Source organism: Oncorhynchus mykiss, chromosome 15 (assembly GCF_057628025.1).
Source record: "Oncorhynchus mykiss isolate SJ-2025 chromosome 15, ASM5762802v1, whole genome shotgun sequence".
NCBI lineage: Eukaryota > Metazoa > Chordata > Actinopteri > Salmoniformes > Salmonidae > Oncorhynchus > Oncorhynchus mykiss.
The window spans coordinates 79,965,456-79,990,584 of record NC_143036.1 but is presented as its reverse complement, the minus strand read 5'-3'; the positions used below and the strand labels follow the sequence as shown (position 1 = coordinate 79,990,584).

General features: G+C 45.3%; 1 protein-coding gene across 9 annotated transcripts; it reads right to left on the bottom strand.

Annotated features, from left to right (window-relative positions):
• Window positions 1–292: 292 nt before the first annotated feature.
• Window positions 293–24,504, bottom strand: si:dkey-39a18.1 (uncharacterized). Of its 9 annotated transcripts, none has more exons than XM_036956636.2 (10): window positions 24,253–24,423; window positions 23,562–23,629; window positions 23,103–23,238; window positions 22,609–22,826; window positions 21,541–21,663; window positions 3,370–3,572; window positions 2,570–3,139; window positions 2,057–2,117; window positions 1,889–1,930; window positions 293–532 (listed from the first exon to the last, which is right to left on the bottom strand). In XM_036956636.2, the coding sequence occupies exons 2-10, from the start codon at window positions 23,579–23,581 to the stop codon at window positions 466–468; spliced, it is 1,440 nt and encodes a 479-aa protein (XP_036812531.2). In that variant the 5' UTR covers window positions 23,582–23,629; window positions 24,253–24,423; the 3' UTR covers window positions 293–465. The 9 variants fall into 9 exon arrangements, with proteins under 9 accessions (XP_036812531.2, XP_090055330.1, XP_036812527.1 ...); XM_090199204.1 differs by having other exon boundaries at window positions 23,562–23,626; XM_036956632.2 differs by lacking the exons at window positions 293–532; window positions 1,889–1,930; window positions 2,057–2,117; window positions 2,570–3,139; window positions 3,370–3,572 and adding an exon at window positions 14,939–16,580 and having other exon boundaries at window positions 23,562–23,626; window positions 24,253–24,504.
• Window positions 24,505–25,129: the final 625 nt, after the last annotated feature.

Sequence of the window (25,129 nt, the reverse complement as noted above, 5' to 3'; positions counted from 1 at the left end):
TAGGATAATTAACGTGTCAGGCTAAAATAAATACTTTAAGGTCAGGAAAAGAGTTTGGGTTAGCTAAAATGCAAAAAATAAAATTAAAATAACCTTTTGATTTAAATTTGACAAAAGCTGTATCCATTCTAGCCATGGCCATGTGCTGTTTGAAGGGTGCATGTGCTGTTTGAAGGGTGCATGTGCTGTTTGAAGGGTGCATGTGCTGTTTATCCCAGTGTTTAATCGAAGGTATTCCTTGCTTTAACTGCTATTTGCAATTCAACAACAACAGATAATGAAACAAACCAAATGAATGTAATGTTCGTTTTTATTATTTCTACATGCTACATTCTATTCCGGTGTACTTTGAAAAACATGAAGCTGATGAGAACTAATTGTTACACACAACGGCTGTATTAACACCGGCAGCCCAATTCGGATCTTTTTGCAATTGGGGGGATTGTCGTCTAACATCGCAACACTTCAACACTTGGAGAAGTAGCTGGAGGCCACCGTGGCGACACATTCCTTCTGGAAGAGCAGGTTGATCCTACAAGATAATTAAAATGTCCATATTCAGTTACAGCCCTAGAGGTGCTCGCATACATTCACTAAAAGGACATCCTAAATAAACTAAAATACATTCTAAATTCTCTAAATTCACTGAAGGACATTCTAAATTCACTAAAGGACATTCTAAATTCACTAAAGGACATTCTAAATTCACTAAAGGACATTCTAAATTCACTAGACATTCTAAATTCACTAAAGGACATTCTAAATTCACTAAAGGACATTCTAAATTCACTAAAGGACATTCTAAATTCACTAAAGGACATTCTAAATTCACTAAAGGACATTCTAAATTCACTGAAGAACATTCTAAATTCACTAAAGGACATTCTTAATTCACTAAAGGACATTCTAAATTCACTAGACATTCTAAATTCATTGAAGAACATTCTAAATTCACTAAAGGACATTCTAAATTCACTAAAGGACATTCTAAATTCACTGAAGAACATTCTAAATTCACTAAAGGACATTCTAAATTCACTAAAGGACATTCTAAATTCTCTAAATTCACTGAAGAACATTCTAAATTCTCTAAATTCACTGAAGGACATTCTAAATTCACTAAAGGACATTCTAAATTCACTAAAGGACATTCTAAATTCACTAGACATTCTAAATTCACTAAAGGACATTCTAAATTCACTAAAGGACATTCTAAATTCACTAAAGGACATTCTAAATTCTCTAAATTCACTGAAGAACATTCTAAATTCTCTAAATTCACTGAAGGACATTCTAAATTCACTAAAGGACATTCTAAATTCACTAAAGGACATTCTAAATTCACTAGACATTCTAAATTCACTAAAGGACATTCTAAATTCACTAAAGGACATTCTAAATTCACTAAAGGACATTCTAAATTCACTAAAGGACGTCCTAAATTCACTAAAGGACATCCTAAATTCACTAAAGGACATTCTAAATTCACTAAAGGACGTCCTAAATTCACTAAAGGACATCCTAAATTCACTAAAAGACATTCTAAATTCACTAAAGGACATTCTAAATTCACTAAAGGACGTCCTAAATTCACTAAAGGACATCCTAAATTCACTAAAGGACATCCTAAATTCACTAAAGGACATTCTAAATTCTCTAAATTCACTAAAGGGCATTCTAAATTCACTAAAGGACATTCTAAATTCACCAAAGGACATTCTAAATTCCCTAAAGGACATCCTAAATTCACATCCTAAAGTGACACTCTCATAGAATGTTTCACTCATTTAAAAACATTGAATGCGAACCAACAAACTCCCGTTGATAAGATGGAAATAGAATGTATTTACAAAATGTAAAATACACATTTTTTAATTTGCATACTTACATTCTCTTTAGAGCCTTTGTTTGTTGACCGCGACCACTTTCCCTGTTTGAATGGAGAGAGAAAAACACAATGTAAAAGTTCCTAAGAATTGCTGCGCTGAAACACAGTATGTTAACACAATAAGAAACTGGAGGGAGTACATTCACCTCAAAACACCAAAACACTTACATTGTCTGTTTGATAGTCTTCACACAGTTAAAGTCATCACTTATGTTGTCGTCAATCAAAGCTTGAGAGAAACAAAAAGCCCAACAGAGATCAATAACTGACACTGTCACACAAGCCATTTTAGAGATGCATAACTGACACTGTCACACAAGCCATTTTAGAGATGCATAACTGACACTGTCACACAGCCATTTTAGAGATGCATAACTGACACTGTCACACAGCCATTTTAGAGATGCATAACTGACACTGTCACACAAGCCATTTTAGAGATGCATAACTAACACTGTCACACAAGCCATTTTAGAGATGCATAACTGACACTTTCACACAAGCCATTTTAGAGATGCATAACTGACACTGTCACACAAGCCATTTTAGAGATGCATAACTGACACTTTCACACAAGCCATTTTAATCTAAAATCCACCTACTCCATCAATTATCCTGTTGTGCATCTTTGGCACGTTAATACATCAAGTTTTTCCGACAGGTCAAACACATTGAACTCACCACTGCAGTTCATCTGGCAAAGGTTCAACGATGGAGTTGAGCCCGAGGAACAAATCACACGATCGCTCAGCTGGAACAAGCCGTAGAGGGTCCCCATGGTCTCTTCTTCGCTGGAGCTTTCCTCTCCTGAGGTGAAGTGATTCCCAGCGTGTCTCTTACCTCTCTTAGGAGGCTGCTCAGGGCGGGTAGGAAGGGTAAGGCGGGTAGGGTAGTTAGAGCGGGGAGGACGGGTAGGATGGTTATCATTGTTAGCAGGGTGGGTAGGGTCAACATCATCCCCAGCGTGTCTCTTACCCCTCTTAGGAGGCTGCTCCGGGCGGTTAGGAAGGGTAAGGCGGGTAGGGTAGTTAGGGCGGGGAGGACGGGTAGGATGGTTATCATTGTTAGCAGGGTGGGTAGGGTCAACATCATCCCCAGCGTGTCTCTTACCCCTCCTAGGAGGGGGCTCAGGGCGATGGCGGTCATTAACCTTGGCAGGGCGGGTAGGGAGTACATCAGGGCCGTCATCATCCCTCCAAGCAGTCACAAAACTGGTGTTGAAACCGGAGGCCTTCTCCACGTGGCAGACGACTGGAAGAGGCAACAAACACGTAGTGTTACTTCAATCCCACACAGATTTAGACGAGTCTTGGAATAAAAAGTCATTTCAATTGAGAATCTCGATTAAAAATAAAAAGTAATTCTTAGTCCAGGATTAGGCTTAATCTGTGTTCTGGGAAACCAATCCACATAATTTAAGAAGTAATTCCTATTTTTTTAAGGAAAAAAAAAACCCATTGGGTTTATGTAATGTAACTTACTTTTAGCCACAAAATCGTTGTTTGTCAGGTTCTTCACTCCGGCTCCCCCAGTCATGTTGAATTTGAGGGCCTCCTTCTCCAACAAGTTCTTCAGCTCACATTTGGAAAGGATCCGTCCCTCAGACAGACTGGGGACCAAGGCTGCTACAGCCAACACCACCAACATCTGCATCTTCATGTTGTCTCTGTCCGGCTTGTCTTTCCTCGATTGAGACGAGAAGATTACAGTGCACAGTAAATATACTCTTGGTGCCCCAAGAGCATCTTGGGAGTGACGTGACCAAGACTCGTACTTACCTTTTGTTTTCTATCTAAAGTAAGGCTGGCTCTCTGAAATATGTCAAAGGCCTACCTCAATGTAACAAAACTCCACCCAATATTTTGTTTCACCACTCAGTTCAAACCCTCTAAGGGAAATGCTTTAAAAACTGCCTTGTGATGGTACAACAAAGGGGTTTCCTTTGTTAAAGAAGTTGCACCTTGACCTACTGAAAACGGAGGTTAGGCTTTAGCTTAGACTTTAGACAAACAACTCTCACGGGTATCTCACGACCACACGACTGCAATCACCAGGTAACTTCAATCGCAGTGAGCCACACCTAACAACACCACTTATGTGTCCAGAGGTAATCTCTCGAAACGGAGAGAAAACCCGAAACCCGCAACAAGAGCTAAAAATAGCATTATTTTCATTGTCCTGTTCTGACTGATCACATGACGTATAGAGTAACGTGAGGCCCATCAATGCGGTTGGGTTGCATGCATTGTATTCCTCTGTACTGTTCATGTCCGGGAACACCGTGTGTGCAGATGGATAACACGTCTGGAATGGAACGACACAAAAGGTACCATGTCAATGACAGAAACGTCCCCTTTTTCAGGACCCCGTCTTTCAAAGATAATCTGTAAAAATCCAAATAACTTCACAGATCTTCATTGTAAAGGGTTTAAACACTTTCCCATGCATAAACAATTAATGAACATGCACCTGTGGAACGGTCATTAAGACACCAACAGCTTACAGACGGCAGGCAATTAAGGTCACAGTTATGAAAACATAGGACACTAAAGAGGCCTTTCTACTGACTCTGAAAAACACCAAAAGAAAGAGGCATGCTGCAAGGAGGCATGAGGACTGCAGATGTGGCCAAGGAAATAAATTGCAATGTCCGTACTGTGAGACGCCTAAGACAGGAAGACTGGACGGACAGCTGATCGTAAGGCAGGTCCTCACCAGACATCACCAGCAACAACGTCCTCTATGGGCACAAACCCACCGTCGCTGGACCAGACAGGACTGGCAAAAAGTGCTCTTCACTGACAAGTCGCAGTTTTGTCTCACATGGGGTAATGGTCGGATTCGTGTTTATCGTCAAAGGAATGAGCGTTACACCGAGGCCTGTACTCTGGAGCGGGATCGATTTGGAGGTGGAGGGTCCGTCATGGTCTGGGGCGGTGTGTCACAGGATCATTGGACTGAGCTTGTTGTCATTGCAGGCAATCTCAACGCTGTGCATTACAGGGAAAACATCCTCCTCCCTCATGTGGTACCCACAGTGTTCTGCCATGGCCAGCGAAGAGCCCTGATCTCAATCCCATTGAGCACGTCTGGGACCTGTTGGATCGGAGGATGAGGGCTAGGGTCATTCCCATTAGAAATGTCCTGGAACTTGCAGGTGCCTTGGTGGAAGAGTGGGGTAACATCTCACAGCAATAACTGGCAAATCTGGTGCAGTCCATGAGGAGGAGATGCACTGCAGTACTTAATGCAGCTGGTGGCGACACCAGATACTGACTGTTACTTTTGATTTTGACCCCCCCCCCCCCCTTTGTTCAGGGACACATTATTCAATTTCTGTTAGTCACATGTCTGTAGAACTTGTTCAGTTTATGTCTCAGTTGTTGAATCTTGTTATGTTCATACAAATATTTACACATGTTAAATTTGCTGAAAATAAACGCATTTGACAGGGAGGGCGTTGCTTTTTTTTTGCTGAGTTTAACTACAAACATTCACATTTAACTATGAGGTGATACGATAGATACTGGATATTAAAAGGGATTTGATCGTTTGATGTGGGTAGTTGTAGGAGAGGATGTTGTCTCTAGGAGGCCTTTAACTCTGGGTAGCTGTAGGAGAGGATGTTGTCTCTAGGAGGCCTTTAACTCTGGGTAGCTGTAGGAGAGGATGTTGTCTCTAGGAGGCCTTTAACTCTGGGTAGTTGTAGGAGAGGATGTTGTCTCTAGGAGGCCTTTAACTCTGGGTAGCTGTAGGAGAGGTTTCCTTTTGTAGGATAGGTTTCTTTTTGTTTGAAAGTTTGTTTCTGCAACCTCCCTCAAGGTCTTCCCCTCCACCTCTGATGCAGCCTCCCTCAAGGTCTTCCCCTCCACCTCTGATGCAGCCTCCCTCAAGGTCTTCCCCTCCACCCCTGATGCAGCCTCCCTCAGGGTCTTCCCCTTACCCTTGATGCAGCCTCCCTCAAGGTCTTCCCCTCCTCCCCTGATGCAGCCTCCCTCAAGGTCTTCCACTCCACCCCTGATGCAGCCTCCCTCAAGGTCTTCCCCTCCACCCCTGATGCAGCCTCCTTCAAGGTCTTCCCCTCCACCCCTGATGCAGCCTCCCTCAAGGTCTTCCCCTCCACCCCTGATGCAGCCTCCCACAAGGTCTTCCCCTCCACCCCTGATGCAGCCTCCCTCAAGGTCTTCCCCTCCACCCCTGATGCAGCCTCCCTCAAGGTCTTCCCCTCCACCCCTGATGCAGCCTCCCTCGAGGTCTTACAACATATAAATGTGGTGTCACTGTGCTTCATCTAATAACCTAATGACCTGGGTTGTAGTTGAGATTACATTAACAAGTACACGGTGCAAGTGATCAATGCTGTTGTAGATTCCTGACGGATAATTAGAGCCCATTGTGAAGATCTCCACAGACCTGTGATGACCGCTGACCTGCCACCTGGAACGAGCACGCTCTATAAGATTACACACAAAGAAACGTATCCAGGTAGTTACTGTAGGCTCAAAATGTGACCATGGATGTTATTCATTTAAAGGTTGAATGAGACATTAGTTTGTCAAACAGTCTTAACTTTAGTCTATTTGCTGGATTACAAAAGTAAGATTGATTTGTGTTTGGTTGTCAACGCAACCAGATATGAACATTTATATGAGATGTATCTTCTGGTTGGATAGTTCCATCTGAACCACTGGCTTCATCCCATTCTTTATCTTCTGGTTGGATAGTTCCATCTGAACCACTGGCTTCATCCCATTCTTTAACTTCTGGTTGGATAGTTCCATCTGAACCACTGGCTTCATCCCATTCTTTAACTTCTGGTTGGATAGTTCCATCTGAGACACTGGCTTCATCCCATTCTTTATCTTCTGGTTGGATAGTTCCATCTGAACCACTGGCTTCATCCCATTCTTTATCTTCTGGTTGGATAGTTCCATCTGAACCACTGGCTTCATCCCATTCTTTATCTACTGGTTGGATAGTTCCATCTGAGACACTGGCTTCTTTAACTTCTGGTTGGATAGTTCCATCTGAGACACTGGCTTCATCTCATTCTTTATCTACTGGTTGGATAGTTCCATCTGAGACACTGGCTTCATCCCATTCTTTATCTTCTGGTTGGATAGTTCCATCTGAGACACTAGCTTCATCCCATTCTTTATCTTCTGGTTGGATAGTTCCATCTGAGACACTGGCTTCATCCCATTCTTTATCTTCTGGTTGGATAGTTCCATCTGAGACACTGGCTTCATCCCATTCTTTATCTTCTGATTGGATAGTTCCATCTGAACCACTGGCTTCATCCCATTCTTTATCTTCTGGTTGGATAGTTCCATCTGAACCATTGGCTTCATCCCATTCTTTATCTTCTGGTTGGATAGTTCCATCTGAGACACTGGCTTCATCCCATTCTTTATCTTCTGGTTGGATAGTTCCATCTGAGACACTGGCTTCATCCCATTCTTTATCTTCTGGTTGGATAGTTCCATCTGAGACACTGGCTTCATCCCATTCTTTATCTTCTGGTTGGATAGTTCCATCTGAGACACTGGCTTCATCCCATTCTTTAACTTCTGGTTGGATAGTTCCATCTGAGACACTGGCTTCTTTAACGTCTGGTTGGATAGTTCCATCTGAGACACTGGCTTCATCCCATTCTTTATCTACTGGTTGGATAGTTCCATCTGAGACACTGGCTTCATCCCATTCTTTATCTTCTGGTTGGATAGTTCCATCTGAACCACTGGCTTCATCCCATTCTTTATCTTCTGGTTGGATAGTTCCATCTGAGACACTGGCTTCATCCCATTCTTTATCTTCTGGTTGGATAGTTCCATCTGAGACACTGGCTTCATCCCATTCTTTATCTTCTGGTTGGATAGTTCCATCTGAGACACTGGCTTCATCCCATTCTTTAACTTCTGGTTGGATAGTTCCATCTGAACCACTGGCTTCATCCCATTATTTAACGTCTGGTTGGATAGTTCCATCTGAGACACTGGCTTCATCCCATTCTTTATCTTCTGGTTGGATAGTTCCATCTGAACCACTGGCTTCATCCCATTCTTTAACTTCTGGTTGGATAGTTCCATCTGAACCACTGGCTTCATCCCATTCTTTATCTTCTGGTTGGATAGTTCCATCTGAGACACTGGCTTCATCCCATTCTTTATCTTCTGATTGGATAGTTCCATCTGAACCACTGGCTTCATCCCATTCTTTATCTTCTGGTTGGATAGTTCCATCTGAGACACTGGCTTCATCCCATTCTTTATCTTCTGATTGGATAGTTCCATCTGAGACACTGGCTTCATCCCATTCTTTATCTTCTGATTGGATAGTTCCATCTGAACCACTGGCTTCATCCCATTCTTTATCTTCTGGTTGGATAGTTCCATCTGAACCACTGGCTTCATCCCATTATTTAACTTCTGGTTGAGCAGGAGGCAGGTTATAATGCTATTTATTCTATTTCAAAAGTTATATTGAATTGTTTTTGGTTCATTAATTTAAATACAGGAAAGTATTCATGTGACCTTTGCCACATTTTTTACGTTACAACCCTTTTCTAAAAACGGATCCCCTAAATCTACCCACAATGCCCCATAATGACAATGCAACACACAGGTTCTTATAAAAATATCACATTTACGTAAGTATTCAGACTCTTTACTCAGTACTTTGTTGTAGCACCTTTCACAGCGATTACAGCCTCGAGTCTTCTTGGGTATGATGGAACAAGCTTGGCACACCTGTATTTGGGGAGTTTCTCCCATTCTTCTCTGCAGATCCTCTCAAGCTCTGTCAGATTGGATGGGGAGCGTTGAGATATTCGTTCGGGTTCAAGTCTGGGCTCTGGCTGGGCCAACAGTCTGATGGCCTTGAGATAGAAGCTGTTTTTCAGTCTCTCGGTCCCAGCTTTGATGCACCTGTACTGACCTCGCCTTCTGGATGATAGCGGGGTGAACAGGCAGTGGCTCGGGTGGTTGTTGTCCTTGATGATCTTTATGGCCTTCCTGTAACATCGGGTGGTGTAGGTGTCCTGGAGGGCAGGTAGTTTGCCCCCGGTGATGCGTTGTGCAGACCTCACTACCCTCTGGAGAGCCTTACGGTTGCCGTACCAGGCGGTGATACAGCCCGCCATGATGCTCTTGATTGTGCATCTGTAGACGTTTGTGAGTGCTTTTGGTGACAAGCCGAATTTCTTCAGCCTCCTGAGATTGAAGAGGCGCTGCTGCGCCTTCTTCACGATGCTGTCTGTGTGGGTGGACCAATTCAGTTTGTCTGTGATGTGTACGCCGAGGAACTTAAAACTTGCCTCACCGTATGAATGCACTGTATGAGGGGGAAATGCTCCATATCCCATGGAATGAAACAATATTTGACCTTATTTTTCAGTGCATCCCACAACACCATAGGATTACTGATAACGGTCTTGTCCAAATGTTGTTGTATTGTGTGTCTGTCTGGTTGAGTATTGTCCTGTCAATCATCCTCCATTTGTTATGGTCTTGTCACTGTCATTATCATGTTGTTGTATTGTGTCTGTCTGGTTGAGTATTGCCCTGTCAATCATCCTCCATTTGTTATGGTCTTGTCACTGTCATTATCATGTTGTTGTATTGTGTCTGTCTGGTTGAGTATTGTCCTGTCAATCATCCTCCATTTGTTGTGGTCTTGTCACTGTCATTATCATGTTGTTGTTATGGTTGTCTTGTGGTTGTTTTTATGGTTTATTTTGGTAAATATTTTTCTTAACACTTCTTGAACTGCATTGTTGGTTAAGGGCTGGTCAGTCAGCGTTTCCATGGTTAGGGTTAGGGTTACCTGTTAGGGTTAGTCAGCGTTTCCACAGTAAAGTCTACACTGTTGTATTTGGCCACAAATAAAAGTTTGATTTGATTTTGAAGTCGATAAACAAAAATGTAACAGTAAAGATGATACTCACAAAAGTTCCAAAAGAATAAAGACATTTCAACATTTTTGGGGATTGTATTTTGTCCTGTAATTCATTCAAGGTAATTGGAGAATCCAGGGGGTTCCGGTAGTTTTTAATTGTTGATTCTAAGATTTGTATTTGATCCTATATTTGTTTGTTCTTTTTTTTTTTTAGAGCCAAAAAGATTGGAGAAGTGGTTTATCCATACATCTCTGTTTGGATAGATAGCTCTTCGTCTTGTTTGTTTAGTGTTTTCCAGAAGGAAAAAGAAAGAAAGAAAGTCAGTCAGTCTGTCCGTCCGTCCGTCCCTCCCCCTCTCTCTCTCTCTCTCTCTCTCTCCCTCACCCTCTCTGTCTCTCTCCCTCACCCTCTCTGTCTCTCTCCCTCACCCTCTCTGTCTCTCTCCCTCTCCCTCTCTCCCTCACCCTCTCTGTCTCTCTCCCTCACCCACTCTGTCTCTCTCCCTCACCCACTCTGTCTCTCTCCCTCACCCACTCTGTCTCTCTCCCTCACCCACTCTGTCTCTCTCCCTCACCCACTCTGTCTCTCTCCCTCACCCACTCTGTCTCTCTCCCTCACCCACTCTGTCTCTCTCCCTCACCCACTCTGTCTCTCTCCCTCACCCACTCTGTCTCGCTCCCTCACCCACTCTGTCTCGCTCCCTCACCCTCTCTGTCTGTCCCTCACCCTCACCCTCTCTGTCTCTCTCCCTCACCCTCTCTGTCTCTCTCCCTCACCCTCTCTGTCTCTCTCCCTCACCCTCTCTGTCTCTCTCCCTCACCCACTCTCTGTCTGTCCCTCACCCTCACCCTCTCTGTCTCTCTCCCTCACCCTCTCTGTCTCTCTCCCTCACCCTCTCTGTCTCTCTCCCTCACCCTCTCTGTCTCTCTCCCTCACCCTCTCTGTCTCTCTCCCTCACCCACTCTGTCTCTCTCCCTCACCCTCTCTGTCTCTCTCCCTCACCCTCTCTGTCTCTCTCCCTCACCCTCTGTCTCTCTCCCTCACCCTCTCTGTCTCTCCCTCACCCTCACCCTCTCTGTCTCTGTCTCTCTCCCTCTCTGTCTTGCTCCCTCTATAGGATGCACAGTCACAAACACAGACGCACGCACGAGCACACACACACAGTGGTTGTTTGAGGTTCATTAGAGGTGTGTTGTGCCTGGTCTAGCAGACATCCCAGTTCACAGTAGTCCAGTAGCGCCCTCTAGTGGTGTTCAGTTGAATCTCATGACATGCCGCTGGTGTTTCCACCACTACTGTACTGGTAGTTCTAGTTAGAGACCTTTAAAATGGATTCATCCCAGTTAACCACTATTAGACCATGGTTACATCTCAAAAGAAACCCTATATAGTGCACTACTTTAAACCAGAGCCCTATTCCCTATATAGCGCACTACTTTAAACCAGAGCCCTATTCCCTATATAGTGCACTACTTTAGACCAGAGCCCTATTCCCTATATAGTGCACTTTAGACCAGAGCTCATAAGGCCTACCCTGCTCCATACACCTCCCACCCTAGCCCTGTTGTAGGGGCCCACCCTACACCTCCCACTCTAGCCCTGTTGTAGGGGCCCACCCTACACCTCCCACCCTAGCCCTGTTGTAGGGGCCCACCCTACACCTCCCACCCTAGCCCTGTTGTAGGGGCCCACCCTACACCTCCCACCCTATCCCTGTTGTAGGGGCCCACCCTACACCTCCCACCCTAGCCCTGTTGTAGGGGCCCACCCTACACCTCCCACCCTATCCCTGTTGTAGGGGCCCACCCTACACCTCCCACCCTAGCGCTGTTGTAGGGGCCCACACCCTGTCCCTGTTTTAGTCAGGAATGTGGAGAATGCTGTGTCCGCAGTAGGGGGCCTTTCTCCCAGGCCCCGGGAGACCGGTCTGCTGGCTAATGACTGACCAGACTATCAGAGTGTTAAACCTGGGATTGACTCCAGGGTCTGTGTTGCTGAAAACCCAGCTCATTCTCCCTCCCTCCCCCCCTCCCTCCCTCACTCCCTCCCTCCAGAATTATTGCTTATCTTGCCAACATATAATGTCCATTTTAGCCCATTGAAGTGAATGTTTATTTCTTCAATAGAGAAAATCGTAAAGACACATTTTAGTGAATGCTGGTTAAGAAACCGTTGTCGCAATTCAACACATGGAAATATAAGGGGAGGGGGGGGGGGGTACATATTGGGGGGGGGGGGGGGGAGTACATATTACAATGGTAATATAATAATCAGCATACAGAATAAGATGGTGCTCTCCAAAATACAGGATTTGTCGAGAAAACAACAACTACAAAAACATCATGTATTGACAGAGTGATCTTCACAAGCCAACTTGTCAGAGAGAGAACAGAATGTAGCAGCTAACTACACAGGACAGAGAGAACAGAATGTAGCAGCTAACTACACAGGACAGAGAGAACAGAATGTAGCAGCTAACTACACAGGACAGAGAGAACAGAATGTAGCAGCTAACTACACAGGACATAGAGAACAGAATGTAGCAGCTAACTACACAGGACAGAGAGAACAGAATGTAGCAGCTAACTACACAGGACAGAGAGAACAGAATGTAGCAGCTAACTACACAGGACAGAGGGAACAGAATGTAGCAGCTAACTACACAGGACAGAGAGAACAGACAGAGAACAGAATGTATCAGCTAACTACACAGGACAGAGAGAACAGAATGTATCTGCTAACTACACAGGACAGAGAGAACAGACAGAGAGAACAGAATGTATCAGCTAACTACACAGGACAGAGAGAACAGAATGTATCAGCTAACTACACAGGACAGAGAGAACAGACATAGAGAACAGAATGTATCTGCTAACTACACAGGACAGAGAGAACAGACAGAACAGAATGTAGCAGCTAACTACACAGGACAGAGAGAACAGAATGTAGCAGCTAACTACACAGGACATAGAGAACAGAATGTAGCAGCTAACTACACAGGACATAGAGAACAGACATAGAGAACAGAATGTAGCAGCTAACTACACAGGACATAGAGAACAGAATGTAGCAGCTAACTACACAGGACAGAGAGAACATAATGTATCAGCTAACTACACAGGACATAGAGAACAGAATGCAGCAGCTAACTACACAGGACAGAGAGAACAGAATGTAGCAGCTAACTACACAGGACAGAGAGAACAGAATGTAGCAGCTAACTACACAGGACAGAGAGAACAGAATGTAGCAGCTAACTACACAGGACAGAGAGAACAGACAGAGAACAGAATGTATCAGCTAACTACACAGGACAGAGAGAACAGAATGTATCTGCTAACTACACAGGACAGAGAGAACAGAATGTATCAGCTAACTACACAGGACAGAGAGAACAGACATAGAGAACAGAATGTATCTGCTAACTACACAGGACAGAGAGAACAGACAGAGAACAGAATGTAGCAGCTAACTACACAGGACAGAGAGAACAGAATGTATCAGCTAACTACACAGGACATAGAGAACAGAATGTAGCAGCTAACTACACAGGACAGAGAGAACAGAATGTAGCAGCTAACTACACAGGACAGAGAGAACAGACAGAGAACAGAATGTATCAGCTAACTACACAGGACAGAGAGAACAGAATGTATCTGCTAACTACACAGGACAGAGAGAACAGACAGAGAGAACAGAATGTATCAGCTAACTACACAGGACAGAGAGAACAGACATAGAGAACAGAATGTATCTGCTAACTACACAGGACAGAGAGAACAGACAGAGAACAGAATGTAGCAGCTAACTACACGGGACAGAGAGAACAGAATGTAGCAGCTAACTACACAGGACATAGAGAACAGAATGTCGCAGCTAACTACACAGGACATAGAGAACAGAATGTAGCAGCTAACTACACAGGACATAGAGAACAGAATGTAGCAGCTAACTACACAGGACATAGAGAACAGAATGTAGCAGCTAACTACACAGGACAGAGAGAACAGAATGTAGCAGCTAACTACACAGGACAGAGAGAACAGAATGTAGCAGCTAACTACACAGGACAGAGAGAACAGACAGAGAACAGACAGAGAACAGAATGTAGCAGCTAACTACACGGGACAGAGAGAACAGAATGTAGCAGCTAACTACACAGGACAGAGAGAACAGAATGTAGCAGCTAACTACACAGGACAGAGAGAACAGACATAGAGAACAGAATGTATCTGCTAACTACACAGGACAGAGAGAACAGACAGAGAACAGACAGAGAACAGAATGTAGCAGCTAACTACACGGGACAGAGAGAACAGAATGTAGCAGCTAACTACACAGGACAGAGAGAACAGAATGTAGCAGCTAACTACACAGGACATAGAGAACAGAATGTAGCAGCTAACTACACAGGACAGAGAGAACAGAATGTAGCAGCTAACTACACAGGACATAGAGAACAGAATGTAGCAGCTAACTACACAGGACATATATTTTTACAGACTTTACAGTCTTGTCACAGCTAACAAACAACTCTCACACCACTACAACCAACATCAATGACTATCGATCAGGCCATGGCTGAGTCCCTATTTCGTGTAGAGTTGCATTACCTCTGACTAGAGCCCTATGGGCCCTGTATAAGGATAGTGTTCCATTTAGGAGGCCTCGTCTCTGTGGTGTCTGGACTGACCATGCTGTGTGTTTTGGGATGGTGCTCGTCTCAGCAGACCAGGCCGTAGCAATCCTCTGTATAGCTAAAACAATTATCCTCCTTATTAGCAGTGCTGAAGGCAGAGTCCCCCAGGGCTGTGTCTCGGCGCCCCTAAAGATTGACGGTTCTGTAGAGTGACGGTTCTGTGGTAGAACAGGCCTGTAGAGTGACGGTTCCATAGTAGAACAGGCCTGTAGAGTGACGGTTCCGTGGTAGAACAGGCCTGTAGAGTGACGGTTCCGTGGTAGAACAGGCCTGTAGAGTGACGGTTCCGTGGTACAACAGGCCTGTAGAGTGACGGTTCTGTGGTAGAACAGGCCTGTAGAGTGACGGTTCCGTGGTAGAACAGGCCTGTAGAGTGACGGTTCCGTGGTAGAACAGGTCTGTAGAGTGACGGTTCCGTGGTAGAACAGGCCTGTAGAGTGACGGTTCCGTGGTAGAACAGGTCTGTAGAGTGACGGTTCATGGTAGAACAGGCCTGTAGAGTGACGGTTCCGTGGTAGAACAGGCCTGTAGAGTGACGGTTCCGTGGTAGAACAGGCCTGTAGAGTGACGGTTCCGTGGTAGAACAGGCCTGTAGAGTGACAGTTCCATGGTAGAACAGGCCTGTAGATTGACGGTTCCGTGGTAGAACAGGCCTGTAGATTGACGGTTCCGTGGTAGAACAGGCCTGTAGATTGACGGTTCCGAGTTAGAACAGGCCTGTAGAGTGACAGTTCCATGTAAAACAGACCATCTATCTATGCTGAATGCCTGTTCTTACTGTGTGAGTGAAGGAGGGGGAGCTTGGGGGAAGGAGTTGGTCTGGTCATGGGGATTCTGGGTAGAGCCCCTCCTGGACCCTGAGATCCAGACAGCTGCACGGTATGGGCTGGCAGAGTACTGCAGGGGGTCTGGAGGGTATGCACCTGAGGAACCTGGGACATTACCTGTCTGTCTGCGGGTCTGTCTACCTGTCTGTCTATACTGTCTATCTACCGGTCTGTCTACCTGTCTGTCGATACTGTCTGTCGATACTGCCTGTCTACCGGTCTGTCTACCTGTCTGTCTACCTGTCTGTCTACCTTGTCTGTCTACCTATCTATCTACCGGTCTGTCTACCTGTCTATCTACCGGTCTGTCTACCTGTCTGTCTATACTGTCTGTCTACTGTTCTGTCTGTCGGTCTGTCTGCCTGTGTGTCTATATGGTCTCCCTCTGAGGCCTTCTCCAGGAGCTGAGCCAGGGGGGTGGGGGGGTGGAGAAGCTGGCGACAGAGGTGCTCTTTGAACCCTGTAAAGGGTTCCAGTAACCGAGGCTGGACTGGGACCGGGGGTGGGACACACCCCTCCTCCTCCTCCCACAGACACCCCAACGTCGTCCCCCGTCTCCCCCAGTCCCTCAGCCTCCTTGTGTTGGAGATGGGTAGTCTTCTCAGGGCTGGTTTCAGGGGACAGATGGGGTAACGCTGGAGCTGAGACTGGGACTGTCTCAGGTTGCTGCTGTTCTCAGCCTTGGACCATGTGATGCTCAGTCTGATCAACAGCATCTCTCCCATCCCCTGGGTTGGAGCCCTTGGTTCAGTCCACTCAGTCCTTCCTTGGGTTAAAGCCTTTGGATCGGTCCACTCAGAGGAGTATGGAGGGGGGTTATCTCTCAGAAGGTGTGGCTGGAATCTGTATACTTTCTCAGGACCGATGGTGTTAGATATAGCGCAGGTGGATGTAGAAGAGAGGACTCTGGGATACAGGGGTTTTCTATCTTCCTCTGGCTTCCTGGTTTGTGTTTCGTTGTCAGGGGTGATCGGGTACACGGCCTGCAGCGCGGGGCTGTGGAACGTGATGCGTTGGGTCTCAGTTGGAGGTGGATCAGAAATTATCTTGGACATGGTCACAACAGGTACTTTGAGGAGGTCCTCATTATTAAAACTCTTCTTCAGACCAACAGTCTTCTTCTCTGGTAGTCCAGAGGGAACATCTCCCTGCTTCTTCAGACCAACAGTCTTCTTCTCTGGTAGTCCAGAGGGAACATCTCCCTGCTTCTTCAGACCAACAGTCTTCTTCTCCGGAAGTCCAGAGGGAACATCTCCCTTCTTCTCAGGCCTACAACAACAGGTGATAGACAAAATGTGAATAGAGACTGAGAATTCAGTCTTACCATCATGCAAAGCAGAGAGATACAGAGACAACAGGGACATGTAGGTGCTCTGATTCCTAACATGTTTTAAAAGGGATTTCATGTTTACTCTTTCTCTCTGTGAAAAAAATGGCTGGCATGTTGAGTATAATATGTTGTACATTGACATTTATTGTCCGAGTCAGTTTGCAGAGTGAACACAGCAGCACGGTGTATTCTCCTAAACAAGCTTGTGTTTTATACCCCTGGAGAGATCCATCCTCGGTTTTAGGACTTGTTCTGAATCTTGTCATTATCGTGTCAGGGATGGATAATCTCAATTCAATAAAACACCAATTCAATAGTTGAATCACTAGCAGTTTGTTCGTTCCACTAATGATGCTTTGACATTTTAACTTTATCCAATAAAGGAACACCGAAACTCCAATATAATTTATAGTAAATGGATTATTTGGGGCAAAAATGGAGACATAATGAAATTTACTCTGGTAAATCCGAGGTGGTGTAGATAGTATTAAATAAAGAATCTAATTTCAGGCTTTTACGAGAAAGCTAGCCCTCCCTGTTGGCTGTTTGACAGAAAGCTAGCCCTCCGTATTGGCTGTTTAACAGAAAGCTAGCCCTCCTATTGGCTGTTTGACAGAAAGCTAGCCCTCCGTATTGGCTGTTGGACAGAAAGCTAGCCCTCCTATTGGCTGTTTGACAGAAAGCTAGCCCTCCGTATTGGCTGTTTGACAGAAAGCTAGCCCTCCTATTGGCTGTTTGACAGAAAGCTAGCCCTCCGTGTTGGCTGTTGGACAGAAAGCTAGCCCTCCGTGTTGGCTGTTCGACAGAAAGCTAGCCCTCCTATTGGCTGTTTGACAGAAAGCTAGCCCTCCGTATTGGCTGTTTGACAGAAAGCTAGCCCTCCTATTGGCTGTTTGACAGAAAGCTAGCCCTCCTATTGGCTGTTTGACAGAAAGCTAGCCCTCCGTATTGGCTGTTTGACAGAAAGCTAGCCCTCCTATTGGCTGTTTGACAGAAAGCTAGCCCTCCGTATTGGCTGTTTGACAGAAAGCTAGCCCTCCTATTGGCTGTTTGACAGAAAGCTAGCCCTCCTATTGGCTGTTTGACAGAAAGCTAGCCCTCCGTGTTGGCTGTTGGACAGAAAGCTAGCCCTCCGTGTTGGCTGTTCGACAGAAAGCTAGCCCTCCTATTGGCTGTTTGACAGAAAGCTAGCCCTCCGTATTGGCTGTTTGACAGAAAGCTAGCCCTCCTATTGGCTGTTTGACAGAAAGCTAGCCCTCCTATTGGCTGTTTGACAGAAAGCTAGCCCTCCGTATTGGCTGTTTGACAGAAAGCTAGCCCTCCTATTGGCTGTTTGACAGAAAGCTAGCCCTCCGTATTGGCTGTTTGACAGAAAGCTAGCCCTCCTATTGGCTGTTTGACAGAAAGCTAGCCCTCCGTATTGGCTGTTTGACAGAAAGCTAGCCCTCCTATTGGCTGTTTGACAGAAAGCTAGCCCTCCGTGTTGGCTGTTTGACAGAAAGCTAGCCCTCCGTATTGGCTGTTTGACAGAAAGCTAGCCCTCCTATTGGCTGTTTGACAGAAAGCTAGCCCTCCTATTGGCTGTTTGACAGAAAGCTAGCCCTCCGTATTGGCTGTTTGACAGAAAGCTAGCCCTCCGTATTGGCTGTTTGACAGAAAGCTAGCCCTCCTATTGGCTGTTTGACAGAAAGCTAGCCCTCCTATTGGCTGTTTGACAGAAAGCTAGCCCTCCGTATTGGCTGTTTGACAGAAAGCTAGCCCTCCTATTGGCTGTTTGACAGAAAGCTAGCCCTCCGTATTGGCTGTTTGACAGAAAGCTAGCCCTCCTATTGGCTGTTTGACAGAAAGCTAGCCCTCCTATTGGCTGTTTGACAGAAAGCTAGCCCTCCTATTGGCTGTTTGACAGAAAGCTAGCCCTCCTGTTAGCTGTTTGCATTCCAGAAGCACTTCTTCCTTTTTATTTCATACTGAGCCACTTTACGCCCATTTTATTAGTCCAACTGCGTTCCATGCTAGAGGTGGGTGTGGTGTGTGTGTGTGTGTGTGTGTGTGTGTGTACATGCGTGCGTGCGTGCGTACGTGTGTGTGTGTACGTGTGTGTGTGTGTACGTGTGTGTGTGTACGTGTGTGTGTACGTGTGTACGTGTGTGTGTGTACGTGTGTACGTGTGTGTGTGGTGTGTGGTGTGTGGCGTTTGTGTGTATATATGAGTGTGTAATCTGCATGGCCCTCACAACTCTCCAGTTCAGCTCAGGCTCTTAACCTCTCTCTCCAACTGCTCTCTCCCTCTTTCTCGTACCAGATAGTTAAATTAATGTCTCAGAGTTCCTCTCCTCCTGCCTCCCCCCCGTTCTCCTCCTGCTTCCCCCGTTCTCCTCCTGCCTCAGGCAGCAGACTAACCAGCCTTTAAATCATTAACAAGCAGAAAATGAGACCGTGTGTGTCTGCTGCCGGAGATATTGACGAGGCACTTCTTTCTCCTCTTCACCTCTCTTTTCATTTGTTGCCATGAATTTAACGAACAAGACACTCATATTTAGAGTAGCTAAAGCTGTGAAAACAGATTACTGTACGTAGACTACACCTGGGGAGGGATGATTACTGTATGTAGACTACACCTGGGGAGGGATGATTACTATACGTAGACTACACCTGGGGAGGGATGATTACTGTACGTAGACTACACCTGGGGAGGGATGATTACTGTATGTAGACTACACCTGGGGAGGGATGATTGCTGTATGTAGACTACACCTGGGGAGGGATGATTGCTGTATGTAGACTACACCTGGGGAGGGATGATTACTGTATGTAGACTACACCTGGGGAGGGATGATTACTGTACGTAGACTACACCTGGGGAGGGATGATTACTGTATGTAGACTACACCTGGGGAGGGATGATTACTATACGTAGACTACACCTGGGGAGGGATGATTACTGTACGTAGACTACACCTGGGGAGGGATGATTACTGTATGTAGACTACACCTGGGGAGGGATGATTACTGTATGTAGACTACACCTGGGGAGGGATGATTACTATACGTAGACTACACCTGGGGAGGGATGATTACTGTACGTAGACTACACCTGGGGAGGGATGATTACTGTACGTAGACTACACCTGGGGAGGGATGATTACTGTACGTAGACTATACCTGGGGAGGGATGATTGCTGTATGTAGACTATACCTGGGGAGGGATGATTGCTGTATGTAGACTACACCTGGGGAGGGATGATTACTATACGTAGACTACACCTGGGGAGGGATGATTACTGTACGTAGACTACACCTGGGGAGGGATGATTACTGTACGTAGACTACACCTGGGGAGGGATGATTACTATACGTAGACTACACCTGGGGAGGGATGATTACTGTACGTAGACTACACCTGGGGAGGGATGATTACTATACGTAGACTACACCTGGGGAGGGATGATTGCTGTACGTAGACTACACCTGGGGAGGGATGATTACTATACGTAGACTACACCTGGGGAGGGATGATTACTGTATGTAGACTACACCTGGGGAGGGATGATTACTGTACGTAGACTACACCTGGGGAGGGATGATTACTGTACGTAGACTACACCTGGGGAGGGGATATTACTGTATGTAGACTACACCTGGGGAGGGATGATTACTGTACGTAGACTATACCTGGGGAGGGATGATTGCTGTATGTAGACTACAACTGGGGAGGGATGATTGCTGTAGACTACACCTGGGGAGGGAGGATTACTGTACGTAGACTATACCTGGGGAGGGATGATTGCTGTATGTAGACTATACCTGGAGAGGGATGATTGCTGTATGTAGACTACAACTGGGGAGGGATGATTGCTGTAGACAATACCTGGGGAGGGATGATTGCTGTATGTAGACTACACCTGGGGAGGGATGATTGCTGTATGTAGACTACACCTGGGGAGGGATGATTGCTGTATGTAGACTACACCTGGGGAGGGATGATTACTGTATGTAGACAATACCTGGGGAGGGATGATTACTGTATGTAGACTACACCTGGGGAGGGATGATTACTGTACGTAGACTACACCTGGGGAGGGATGATTACTGTACGTAGACCACCTGGGGAGGGATTATTACTGTACGTAGACTACACCTGGGGAGGGATGATTACTGTACGTAGACTATACCTGGGGAGGGATGATTGCTGTATGTAGACTACAACTGGGGAGGGATGATTGCTGTAGACTACACCTGGGGAGGGAGGATTACTGTACGTAGACTATACCTGGGGAGGGATGATTGCTGTATGTAGACTATACCTGGGGAGGGATGATTGCTGTATGTAGACTACAACTGGGGAGGGATGATTGCTGTAGAAAATACCTGGGGAGGGATGATTGCTGTATGTAGACTACACCTGGGGAGGGATGATTGCTGTATGTAGACTACACCTGGGGAGGGATGATTGCTGTATGTAGACTACACCTGGGGAGGGATGATTGCTGTATGTAGACTATACATGGGGAGAAATGATTGCTGTATGTAGACTACACCTGGGGAGGGATGATTGCTGTATGTAGACTACACCTGGGGAGGGATGATTGCTGTATGTAGACTATACCTGGGGAGGGATGATTGCTGTATGTAGACTACACCTGGGGAGGGATGATTGCTGTATGTAGACTACACCTGGGGAGGGATGATTGCTGTATGTAGACTATACCTGGGGAGGGATGATTGCTGTATATAGACTACACCTGGGGGGGAGAAGCGTGAGACTCCATTATTAGCAGTACTGTGGCGGGGTCCCCCAGGGGTGTGTCCTGACGCCCCTGTAGATTTACTGTGTGAGTAGCTTCTCTTCCTCACATTGGGCCATGAGTAATTAGTTAGAACCTACATTGAGAAAGGTACCTGTACCCAGCTGGACCTGGGGGTCTTTCCTGGTGCAGAGGCTCATGGGTTCTGGTAGATTTGATGATGGGTGAAAGTCTGGAACATCTCAGGTAGCCAGTACCCCTCAATTCCAGACTGGCTCTATGACAAACATAAAGACACATGTACTGAGTGATAAAACATTAGGAACACCTGCTCTTTCTATTACATACTGTAGACTGACCAGGTGATTCCAGGTGAAAGCTATGATCCCTTATTGATGTCACCTGTTAAATCCACTTCAATCAGTGTAGATGGAAGGGAGGAGACAAGTTAAAGATGAAGGGGAGGAAACAGGTTAAAGAAGGAGTTTTAAGCCTTGAGACAATTGAGTCGTGGATTGTGTATGTGAGCCATTCAGAGGGTGAATGGGCAAGATAAAATATTTAAGTGCCTTTGAACAGGGTATGGTAGTAGGTGCCAGGCGCACTGGTTTTTGTCAAGAACTGCAATGCTGCTGGGTTTTTCACTCTCGGTAGTTTCCTGTGTATATCGAGAATGGTCCACCACCCAACTGTGGGAAGCATTGGAGTCAACATGGGTCAGCATCCCTGTGGAACGCTTTCAACACCTTGTAGAGTCCCTGACGAATTGACGCTGTTCTGAGTGCGAAAGGGGGGGTTGCAACTCAATATTAGGTTCCTAATGTTTGGTGTACTCTGTGTATACACATGGGGTCGTATTGACTCATACAGACATGGGGTCATATTGACTCATATAGACATGGGGTTATATTGACTCATACAGACATGGGGTTATATTGACTCATATAGGCATGGGGTCATATTGACTCATACAGACATGGGGTCATATTGACTCATATAGACATGGGGTCATATTGACTCATATAGACATGGGGTCATATTGACTCATATAGACATTGGGTCATATTGACTGATATAGACATGGGGTCATATTGACTCATACAGACATGGGGTTATATTGTCTCCAGTTCCATCCACAGCATTTTCCCTCAGGGACAGGAAGTGTTGCATGTCGAGGAGTGGCCTTGATAGAAACATGTCAATGAAAGAAGTGAGGAAGTACCTGGGGTCAGGATGAATCTTAGTAACAGGGGGCAGTCTGAGCTCGGGGATGGTGTGTCTCTTCGGGAAGCCCCGTGACCTTTTCACCTTTGAGGCGTGACTCAGGGTGCTTCTCATACTGGGCATGCTCCGTAGGCTCAGCGTCTCTTCCTGGTCTTCCTCATCCAGGGCTCCTCTTCTCGTTGCACCAGGCAGCGGGGCCAGATCTCTAGTCACATCCTGAACCAAATGAAAACACAGAGGAGGGTTGTGTTCATATGATGCTCTGTCTGAAACCCCTATCTGATCTTTCCAGATCTACAGGAAGGGCGTAGAGGGTCGAAGACAGGGGGGGGGGGGGGGGGGGGGGGGTCAATTTGGGATCTAACAAATCAACCACTGTGCATTGATCATTTCAAGAAGCCTGTGCTTTCCCTAAACCCTATTCCAGAGTGTTAGAAGAGAGGATAGTATCTGTATGAAGATGACTTAGTAGCTGCTGTTCCTGTACTCTACCTTACGGTGCTGCAGGTAGGCCGGCTCTGAGTAGTATGAGAGGACAGGGGAAACGGTCTCTCTGTGGGGTGACTGGGTTCTCTTCGTGATCCTGGGGAGGTGCATCATCTTAAGGAAGTGCTGCTGATCCGAGGGCCTGTCCACAAGACACATGGATGTTTCCTCAGAATGGACGAGGAAACAGGGTTATATAGATCGTTGGTGCCTATGAAGCTATACGTTGTACCAGTTTTATAGAGATAAACAATGTCAATAAACAACTTGAAACTATCTGCAGCGTCAAGGAATATCCAATCCTGATATTGTGTAGTGTGTGTTCAACTTCCCTAGAGATAAAGAAACGTTGTTTATCCACAACGTTTATCCAATCCTGATATTGGACAATGTCTTTAGAGACATAAAAACTCATAACTTCAATATATATATTTTTTTGCATCAATATATTGTAAACCCACTCACCAGCCTCTTGTTCCTTCCATTAAGTGTTTCTTTGTCAGCTCAGGATGCTGCTGTTGTCCTCATATCTACTGTAGAAGAGCCGGGAGACAGAAAATAGCTTTTAAAAACCTTTAAACGACGTTTCCAAACTGAGAATGAATCTAAACATTCCTATTCATTAGAATGAGTCTTTCTGTCGTTATGGTAATTATTCAGTCTTTCAGCCAGCAGCACCGGTAAGATTCTATTAGTGCGGGAAGCTATTTATTTATTTATTATTTACATTTGCATATAAATAGCATTTTGCTGCTTTAATTCCAGCTCTGGGCGGAGGAAAACCATGTTTAATGATTGCTTGGATGGTAATCTGACAAAACTGATTCAAGAGAAGTCTTTTAAAATTAACCCGCTTAGTGTTTTTAAGGTAAAATTGTTGATTAAGTTTAAAATTTGCCATGAAATAACCCGGTTGTATCGGGTCCACTCCTGTCTCTCTGCCAAAACACAACCTCTGAAATACTCAAGTCATTTCAAGTGGTCCTTAACCCTCACATGAACTCGGGAATGCTGCCTACAACCTCGTGGTAATGATGAGTATTTGGACAAAATCAAAATCACTTCATCACACGCCAGACCTTTCTTGAGTTGAAGAATCAAACTCAAACGTGTTTAGTGTGTTTCTGCAGAATAAAGCTTATAGCGTACATCTTACCTCAAAGGACACGGAGTTACGTTATCGTGTAAAGTTCAGTAGTGAGTCGTACCGGAGTGCTGGTCATGTCGGCCGTTGAGCAGGGTGGCTAGTGGGAGGTAGAGTGTTGAGGAGGCTCCTGAGTGCCTGCCTCTGCCCCCTCCTACCTCTTGCAGAGGGACACCGGGAACTAACACGGAGGGGATAGGTCAGCTCTAAAGTCCCAGTTAAGCCAGCCCACTGCTGCTGATGGGTTCTTCTATGGGGACGGACAAATAAAACTTCTGGAACCTGTTTTTTTTTCTTTCTAAGAGTGTAGCTGTCTATGACATCATAAGCTTCTTAGAACCTGTTTTTTTTTTCTTTCTAAGAGTGTAGCTGTCTATGACATCATAAGCTTCTTAGAACCTGTTTTTTTTTTCTTCCTAAGAGTGTAGCTGTCTATGACATCATAAGCTTCTTAGAACCTGTTTTTTTTTTCTTTCTAAGAGTGTAGCTGTCTATGACATCATAAGCTTCTTAGAACCTGTTTTTTTTTTCTTCCTAAGAATGTAGCTGTCTATGACATCATAAGCTTCTTAGAACCTGTTTTTTTTTCTTTCTAAGAGTGTAGCTGTCTATGACATCATAAGCTTCTTAGAACCTGTTTTTTTTTTCTTTCTAAGAGTGTAGCTGTCTATGACATCATAAGCTTCTTAGAACCTGTTTTTTTTTCTTCCTAAGAGTGTAGCTGTCTATGACATCATAAGCTTCTTAGAACCTGTTTTTTTTCTTCCTAAGAATGTAGCTGTCTATGACATCATAAGCTTCTTAGAACCTGTTTTTTTTTCTTCCTAAGAATGTAGCTGTCTATGACATCATAAGCTTCTTAGAACCTGTTTTTTTTTCTTCCTAAGAA

Coding starts and splice junctions, on each gene's coding strand:
- si:dkey-39a18.1 (XM_036956632.2), bottom strand. CDS start 23,581: ATGGAAGGAACAAGAGGCTG. Junction 22,827..23,102: donor CCTACCTGCAGCACCGTAAG/GTAGAGTACAGG, acceptor CATTTGGTTCAG/GATGTGACTAGAGATCTGGC. Junction 16,581..21,540: donor CCAGGTCCAGCTGGGTACAG/GTACCTTTCTCA, acceptor CTGTTGTTGTAG/GCCTGAGAAGAAGGGAGATG.